Raw genomic sequence first — 9429 nt, forward strand, 5'->3', positions numbered from 1 at the left:
ATTTGGGTCGGGTCAAAGTGGATTCGGGTTCTTCGTAATTAGACGAAGAGATTGATATATTATACGCTCAAAATAGACAATGAATGAATGAAAAATTGGTTCTCAAGGTAGACCTATTTGAGTTGGAAATTAAATGTGGAAAAGCTTTAAAATAACTTTTGTCCCATATTAGTTAGGGAATTAGGTTTGCACCACTATTTATAAGAGAAGTAAATACCAGTGGAGGTCCCCCGACTTTGATGGCACCGTCACTTTTAGTCCTCAACTTTTAAATCAATTACTTTTAGTCCTCCGACTTTGATGACAACACCACTTTTAGTCATCAACTTTTAAATCAACCACTTTTAGTCCTCTTACTTTTTGTTTTTAGCCACCTATGGTCCTTCCTTTACAATTGGATATCTAATGTTATTTTTAAGGGCGATTCAGTCATTTCATTATTAATGTATTAAGTATTATGTTTCCTCATTAGAATAATTGAAGAAATCATATTCTCCACTCTCCTTTGTTAACACTAAATTTTGGACAAAATGACTAAATTGCCCTTGAGAAAATAACATTAGGTGTCCAATTGTAAAGGAAGAACCATAGGTGGCTAGAAACAAAAAGTAAGAGGACTAAAAATGGTTGATTTAAAAGTTGAGAACTAAAAGTGGCAGTGTCATCAAAGTCGGAGGACTAAAAGTGGTTAATTTAAAAGTTGAGGACTAAAAGCGGCGATGCCATTAAAGTCGGAGGACCTCCACTGGTATTTACTCTTACAAGAGCCTTTCTAAGACATATTGAATTATATAATATAGAGGCTTTCTCTAGCGCAGAATTATTTAGGAGAAAGTGCAACTCGATCAACTCGTACTTACCACCTACCCTCAAAGATTTTTGTATACTCTTTTTAGTGACAAAAATTTTCAATTTGTCCATTCCAACAATCTTCCACGTTTCGTGCCTGTATTAAGGTGACCCATTCGATTTGTCCCAACGCATAAGGGTTTCATGTTTAAGGAATTATTATACTAGGTTAAACACAATTATCAAACAACAGAAATAAAAGGGTAAAGGAAAAAGAAAAAAAATCAAAAGAGTTGAATTGATAGGTCACGGATTGCCGCAATATAATAACCTAATATCATACTTACTATTATTGATAAAATATTACACATGCAAAATAAAATCACTCATAAAATATTTGATACAAAGTTTATATAACAAACACGCATAAATCCTTATACATGATATTCATATAGTATTCAAATTAAACTCATAACTACACTAACTTTACAACCTCACCGGCAACACAGTAGTCCTACCCGGCCTTAGCTTATCACTTTGCAATCCCAAATACCAACGTACACAAGAATTTACAATGAAGGTCTGTCATGGAAGCCTAAAAACATGCACCCTCCTCCAAGCCTGAAGAGGAGCACTGTTAATTTGCACAGTACGTACGTGCAGATATATATATATATATAGTTTCATGTTCGTGGAGTTTGGGTATAACTCGATGATATAAGTTATACCCTTCCTCTAGAAATAGGGCAATCAGATAATAGCAGGCCAGAATGCAGTATCATATCCGCATTCTTTTTACGTCAGTTTCAGGGACGTGTAAATCGTACCGCTCGATCTCTCCTTCAGCCTGCACAAAGTACATTTTTTTATTCAAAGTTGTATATATTTGTTTTCAATCATTCCAGATCGATTAACGTAGATCTCTGAATACAAATAGAGGTTATGTTGTTGCAAGAGAAAAACATACATTCTCGCCTGGAACAACTGCATATATCCCGGTTGAAGATACCCAATATTTTTCACCTGAACAAAACTAGTAGTAAGTACTTATTTTGTAAATCACAAAACTGACCGAAAACACCAAAATTGTATATGCAGAGACTGGCAGTTTAATTTCGTCTGTCACGTAACCTGATGATGGATCGAAATTTGAAGCTTCAATCAGTTGTCCACTTGATCCATCCGCACTCAAAGATTGTATGATTGTTGGGGCATTCCTTCACAATTCAAAACAATTCAAAATTAAGGTTAGTTCATATTTCAGGCCACACAACTACTTATCCAAATGATAGATTCTGAAAATTTTCCAACAAATTCTCACTCATCACTACCGAATGCATATGTATCTCAATTTCAGCAAGGCTAAGAGTTTATTTTCCCAATAATCTTTACTGGTTTATTACTAAGCAATGGCATTAGCATGATATCCTCTTATTTGTAAGTGTTTGGCTTCAACATAACTGTTACCTGTCAGCAGATTTGCCATGGCCTAATTGTCCATTTATTCCTCTCCCCCATGAATAGACATTTTGCCTTTCAGTAAAAGCAACTGTATGCCTCCAACCACACGAGACTTGAGCTACTTTCTGGCATTTAAAGAAAATGTTGGCAACCAAAAAACAATAAAATAAACAGACATGGAAACACTGGAAATAAAAATTATTGTAAGAACTAGCAAGGCCATGCCTCATTGTTTGGGAAGTCCACTTGTTTTGGCGAACAATGATCAATTTTATCACCAACACCAACTTGTCCAAACTGTACGTAGTGTTAGAGGGAAGCAGAAATGAAGTAGATGATTAATAAGAAAGCCAAGAGATAGGACAAGACACATATGGGTAATTCTACTTCAATTGAAGACCTTAAAATAAGACCATTTAAGGATCTTAACCTTATTCCATCCCCAACCATAAAGTTTTCCATCAGCTGTAAGTGCCATGGTGTGTCTCCAACCACCTGATACCTGGAAAAATAAGAATGCATAAGAAATATAATATGAAATCAACATAATGAATCATTAAATCCACATATGAAAGGAAGAAGTACCTGAGAAATAAAATCACCACACAAGGTTTCAAGTTTATGTGGGACAAGGCGGTCTTCAAAATCCCCATGTCCTAGTTGCCCATATTTGCTCCACCCATAAGTATATAGAGCCCCAGAGGATGAAACAGATATTGTATGGCGCCATCCGCACGCTACCATGATCATCTTTACTCCCTGCAAAACCATTACGAAGCAAACAAGGAAGCTGAAAAAGGAACTATAAGCTGACAAAAACCTAGGAGACTTTAGTAAAAGGTACCAAAAGAAAGAACACGTTAAACATTATTTTTTCTCCTTACAGTGTGTTCGTTTATCATATCCCAATCACAGTTTCTAGTTTCTTTTTAATTAGAGCATGTAAGCAATAATTATCCACCGCACATACCTCTACAGCTGAAACTTTCTGAGGAACTAAGCAATCATTCCGGTTGCCTAAGCCAAGGTTACCATAACGACCCCAGCCCCAACCGTAAAGCTCACCATCCTCTGTTACAGCAGCTGTATGTTCAGCACCAGCAGCAACCATTTTTACAGGGATTCCCTACAAAATAACATATAATATAAGTAAATCATAAAAAGAAAATCTTTTGTGCCAAATAGAGCAGAAACAGATACTTGGAGCACACAAATGCTATTCAATCAGCCCAAAAACATCTAGGTTGGGTACCTGGAAAGCTTCAATTTTCTGGGGAAGCAGATAGTCCTCTGTGTTGCCAAGGCCAAGTTGACCATTTTGATTTCGTCCCCAACTTGAATGAACAAGGATATGAAAGGAAAATGAAGGGAGTGTCAAATTGTTCAGTTGAGATGCACACACACACACACAAAAAGAAATAAATCCAGTGAAGGAAATACAGCCAACCTTTGCACCACTCCTTCAATGGTAACAGCTAAACAATGGCTGTCTCCACAAGCAATTTGCTTTATCTTTAAGCCTTGTAATGCTTTGATTGGCTGAGGAGTAAACAAGTCACTAGAGTTTCCATGACCCAATCTCCCAAAATCACCCCTGCAAATATTGCAAAATTAGCAAAAGAGCAAATATTAGCAGTCCACATTACACAAGTAAAAATCATTCAGTGTCACTCATATCATTCCATATTTAAATTAACCTTTCTGTTAGAGAATCATCTCAACTTCATTACTACATAAATATCTTCTTTTACCAGATATGCAGACTTATCAAGTTATCCTAATTTTGACTTGGTAATAGAACCGATGAATAATGAGAAACTTGAAAAATAAAGTTTGGGATCAACAATGAAATTTAAAAAAGCATACCATCCCCAACTATAGGCTTGCATGAGTGATTCTGAGTAGGCAGCCGTGTGATCAGCACCGCAAATAACAGATATTATATCCTTGCCATCCAATGCAGTCACACGAGTGGGTGTATATCTATCTTCAGCATCTCCATGGCCAAGCTGCCCATCCTCTCCCCTTCCCCATGAACAGACAATATTTCCAGCTGCAAAGAACAATAATACATAAATAACTTGGATCACTTTATTAATCATATCCAATTATCATTGATTATAAACCATACTTTAAAAAGCTTCGAGGACACCCCTCCATTTTCAAAAAACATTCCCAATTTGGGGTTTAAACTAATGGAACAATCTTCGAACTAATAAACTCAATTTTAAAGTTCCAGATGAAATCTCTTAAAAGTTGAAAGCTACCGACATTCAAGATTATTATCCATCATGAACTTAGAGCTACTTAGTTCAAGTTAGAGCGAAATTAAAGAAACTGGCCGAGAAACAACGAAGATGGGGGGGGGCACCAATTACGCTTTTACCCTTCAAAAGTTTCATTAACGTGGATCACTGCGATCCATGCAATACTCAAAACCTAACCCCTTCTGTAGTTCTGTACCGTCCAAGGAATGTGTTGTTACATTAATTAGTATAAATGAATAAACATTTTGGAAGGAAATGAACCTATTCGCGTTAACAGCTGAAAGAAATTCTCTCTACTAATATCTTAATCCTCAAACAAACACATACTGTGCAGTGCAAACTCCATCTTCTTCACAGGTCGGCAGATATTAGATCGAACAGTTACAGTACATACTATTAACCGTACGACTTACAGAGAAGCGCCACGGAGTGAGTAGCTCCGGCAGAGACGAGAAGCACTCTATGGACCGCCGCCGCCGCTTCATTGCTGCTGCTCATACTTGTTTCCACATCCATTCAAGGTGTCACACAAATCACAATTTTTAAAAAATTTATGTCTCACAGGATTTTTGAAAATACTTTTTCGTTTTTGGACTTTTGGTGAAAGAATGAAGAAAGGAGGCAGTGACATTTATAGCGATGAAGACGGCACCTGTTCCTGCCCCCTCTAGTCCTTCAAATTTCGGATGGTACAGCATGATCACCTTACTTATTTAATGAAAATGCTTTTTTTTTTTTTTAAACCAGAAAAATGCTTAATGACCCTATATTCACCACTCACATATTTATTACTCTTTAAACCACCTAACATTTACTTCCATGTGGAAGTGTTAATCGGGACACTGGATGTTTAGTTTAAAGAAAGTTTTTTTTAAAAAAAAGCTAAAATAGAAAGTTTTTTTGTATTACTAAATACGCTAAATTAAGAAAGAAAGTTTAGTTTTTATTTATTAAATAAAAAATTAATTTAAAAATAAATTATTTACAATAAAATCCAACATCAGCATCTTAGGTGGAGTGTAACTGGTTGGAAAGTTAAGAAACTAGCTAATTGGACTAATTGCATGCATGGGTTAATTTAAGGATTCAATTGTATTTTAGGTTCAGTGGCTCAATTTTAGGGTTGCATGTAGTTTGGTGGTCTATTTTAGGGCTGAGCATCGGACGGATCGGTTTTCCAATCCGTCCATCCGATCGGTTTTCGGTTTTAATTTTGGAAATCCAAACCATTATTTTTAACAAGTTAACCGTTCGGATATTGCAAAATCGGATTGCGGATTATAAACTTCGGATTTTGGATGTTATTCGGATAAATATAAACTAATATTAAAACCATTTTTATTAAAAAAAAATATAGAAAAAACGAATAAATAAAAAAACTGAAGCATAAATTCATAATACTACTTAACTAGTTAACTACTTTACAGAATTACAGAGCATAAACATAAAACACTGCATGAACTTAGAACTTAGAAGTTACAATTTAAGTTAAACTTACAAAATTGCAACTTCTAACTTCAAGTCCAACAAAATAAGAAAGAAGTTAACTTAGCAGTTAGTAGTTACCAACAGTCTACAGTCCAAGTGTCCAACACCAACTGTCTAATAATACAAAATTACAAAGATATAATTACACATTTACACAAAATTGACAAAAAATCAGCACAAAGTTTTCAAACATTTCAGCAATTGAGCATTCAGCATTTCAGCACATCAACTGATCAATAGGAGCACTCTAGTAGACAGAATTTTTACTCTTCTTCCTGTTAATATGACAACTTAAAACAATATTAGTGAAAACTAAACATATAAGTGAGGCAGTGAGCTAACTAGATAAGTAACAAATATTAGGCTATAGCCATAAGACTATTAGGCTCATATTGCATATTTCCAGATCAAGTAAGGATATGGGGGCAAATTGCTAACAATGTATTTTACAAATGCATGAACAACGTAACATGCCAACTCCATTCCATTTGTTCAGTTAAAGGTGGAAGCATCATCATAGCCAGCCATGAAAAGACACATTAATAACTTAATTAACAAAATAAAGCATTAAAAATATGTTCTTCCTTACCAGAAGGGCTCAACTCAACTAAGGGAAGCAACATTTCACCAATAATACTCAGAAAGTTCTTTTAACGAGGTTTTCTCCTCGCCCTGTGACCCTAGCCGGCAAAGGACCACAAGGAGGTAAACCAGCCTAGGTTACCCATAGTTGATCGGCTCAAACCCAGGGGTTTGAGGATCGAACCTCCAACCTCTCGGTTGTAGGTAGAGCACTCTTACCACTTGGGTTGTCCTTACGAACAATAATACTCAGAAAGTTACCCAGCCACTTAGAGGTTAGAAACCTTACCAGCAGACCCAATAGGCAACAACAAACAATAATACAAGTATACAATATACATTATTGAAATAATCAAATATACATTACAGGTATTGATGACAACATTGATGGTATACTACATCCAGTGGGCAATTCTGCAAAACAGAAAAAAGAACAAGATCAAACAAATATAAATAAGAAAAAAAAGAATAAAAAATAAAAAAAACTAGGAAAAAAAGTAATAAAGAAGTTACCTTTTTCTAATCTTTCAACCTCATCTAAGTTCTCCTCAATTGTGATTGGTTGATTTGGTAATCTCAACCAATCTTGGGTACAAAGTAAGGCTTCCACTATTTTAGGAGTCAAGGAACTCCTAAATGGATCAGACACCCTCCCACTTGTACTAAAAGCACTCTCAGATGCAACTGTGGAAATAGGAACTGCAAGCACATCTCTAGCCATTTTAGAGAGAATAGGAAATCTCTCACTATTGCCCTTCCACCACTTTAAAACATCAAAAGTGGCAGATTCATCATCCTCAACTATACCCTCACTTAAGTACACTTGCAGCTCTGTCTGCTTACTGCTTCCACCACCACCCTCCATCCTCTTTTTTTTTTTTTCAGTTGACTCTTCAACCTTGACTGAGGCCTACCAATTGAGGTAGCCTCAGACTGGACAAATTGAGTAGAGGATTCAGAGGGGGTTGAACTGACAGAATAGGTAGATGCATAATCAGCATACAACACAGACATGGCAGATTGGACCTTGGCAAAAAATGATTTTCCATTCTCTTCTCCATAAAGCTGGACAAACTGATGAGGCATGTATTCCTCCTTACCTCTGGGGTCCAGAATATTGGCATAAAAAATGAGAAAGTTCATTTTTCCTAGATCCCCCCAATATTTATGAAACTTGGTTCTCATTTGTTGCCCTATTACCTATTACATAATTAAACAACATAAGACAAATAGACAAATACTCAAACAGAACACAAAGCAGAAATAGAAAGCAGAAAATAAAGATTTACCTTTTCAGTTTCAGGCTCAGCTGAAACCATATCTTCCAGCATGCAACTGAGATCAGAGATCTCAGAGAAGAATGTGTTAGAAGTTACATAGAGAGAACTGTTGGTCCCAAAAGGATGGGGTACAAGTCTAGAGGGGGGGGGTGAATAGACTTGTATAAGATTTTGCAAATCTTTTCAACCTCTCGTGTGTATTGAACTTAGGATGTTTAGGTTCGATACCTCACGAGGAGAAGACAAAGTTTTATGCGCAGCGGAAATGTTATCCCCTTTTAGTTAGCACGAGTTTGGGTTAGTTCGAGAGGTGTGTTTATATGCAGTGCAAGCGAGAGGTTAGCGAGAGATAAAAGCAGTAAGTAAATGCAAGAGAGATTTTTAAGTGGTTCGGCCAACCCGCCTACGTCCACTCTTCTTCCAGAAACTCCCTGGAAGGATTGCACTAAAAACTTCCCTTTTTAGTACAATATCGAGCGCTTGAGCTTTGATCACGNGTTGTCCTTACGAACAATAATACTCAGAAAGTTACCCAGCCACTTAGAGGTTAGAAACCTTACCAGCAGACCCAATAGGCAACAACAAACAATAATACAAGTATACAATATACATTATTGAAATAATCAAATATACATTACAGGTATTGATGACAACATTGATGGTATACTACATCCAGTGGGCAATTCTGCAAAACAGAAAAAAGAACAAGATCAAACAAATATAAATAAGAAAAAAAAGAATAAAAAATAAAAAAAACTAGGAAAAAAAGTAATAAAGAAGTTACCTTTTTCTAATCTTTCAACCTCATCTAAGTTCTCCTCAATTGTGATTGGTTGATTTGGTAATCTCAACCAATCTTGGGTACAAAGTAAGGCTTCCACTATTTTAGGAGTCAAGGAACTCCTAAATGGATCAGACACCCTCCCACTTGTACTAAAAGCACTCTCAGATGCAACTGTGGAAATAGGAACTGCAAGCACATCTCTAGCCATTTTAGAGAGAATAGGAAATCTCTCACTATTGCCCTTCCACCACTTTAAAACATCAAAAGTGGCAGATTCATCATCCTCAACTATACCCTCACTTAAGTACACTTGCAGCTCTGTCTGCTTACTGCTTCCACCACCACCCTCCATCCTCTTTTTTTTTTTTTCAGTTGACTCTTCAACCTTGACTGAGGCCTACCAATTGAGGTAGCCTCAGACTGGACAAATTGAGTAGAGGATTCAGAGGGGGTTGAACTGACAGAATAGGTAGATGCATAATCAGCATACAACACAGACATGGCAGATTGGACCTTGGCAAAAAATGATTTTCCATTCTCTTCTCCATAAAGCTGGACAAACTGATGAGGCATGTATTCCTCCTTACCTCTGGGGTCCAGAATATTGGCATAAAAAATGAGAAAGTTCATTTTTCCTAGATCCCCCCAATATTTATGAAACTTGGTTCTCATTTGTTGCCCTATTACCTATTACATAATTAAACAACATAAGACAAATAGACAAATACTCAAACAGAACACAAAGCAGAAATAGAAAGCAGAAAATAAAGATTTACCT

The 9429-nt window shown here is 36.3% G+C and overlaps 1 protein-coding gene across 1 annotated transcript; it reads right to left on the minus strand.

Moving 5' to 3' along the window:
* Nucleotides 1–1113: 1113 nt before the first annotated feature.
* Nucleotides 1114–5151, minus strand: LOC116012039 (ultraviolet-B receptor UVR8-like). The gene is made up of 12 exons (XM_031251509.1): nucleotides 4931–5151; nucleotides 4117–4303; nucleotides 3698–3844; nucleotides 3503–3584; nucleotides 3221–3376; nucleotides 2836–3009; nucleotides 2681–2752; nucleotides 2476–2547; nucleotides 2257–2375; nucleotides 1921–2006; nucleotides 1757–1812; nucleotides 1114–1636 (listed from the first exon to the last, which is right to left on the minus strand). The coding sequence occupies exons 1-12, from the start codon at nucleotides 5031–5033 to the stop codon at nucleotides 1568–1570; spliced, it is 1323 nt and encodes a 440-aa protein (XP_031107369.1). The 5' UTR covers nucleotides 5034–5151; the 3' UTR covers nucleotides 1114–1567.
* Nucleotides 5152–9429: the final 4278 nt, after the last annotated feature.

The sequence above is a fragment of the Ipomoea triloba genome, chromosome 3 (assembly GCF_003576645.1).
Source record: "Ipomoea triloba cultivar NCNSP0323 chromosome 3, ASM357664v1".
NCBI classification, from domain to species: domain Eukaryota; kingdom Viridiplantae; phylum Streptophyta; class Magnoliopsida; order Solanales; family Convolvulaceae; genus Ipomoea; species Ipomoea triloba.

What these genes read in the sequence shown, in the direction of transcription:
- LOC116012039 (XM_031251509.1), bottom strand. Translation starts at nt 5,033, where the DNA reads ATGGATGTGGAAACAAGTATGAGCAGCAGCAATGAAGCGGCGGCGGCG. An exon ending in ATTGAAGGAGTGGTGCAAAG is followed by an intron (nt 3,585 to 3,697) that starts GTTGGCTGTATT and finishes TGTTCATTCAAG; the next exon opens with TTGGGGACGAAATCAAAATG. An exon ending in GTGGTGATTTTATTTCTCAG is followed by an intron (nt 2,753 to 2,835) that starts GTACTTCTTCCT and finishes TTATTTTTCCAG; the next exon opens with GTATCAGGTGGTTGGAGACA.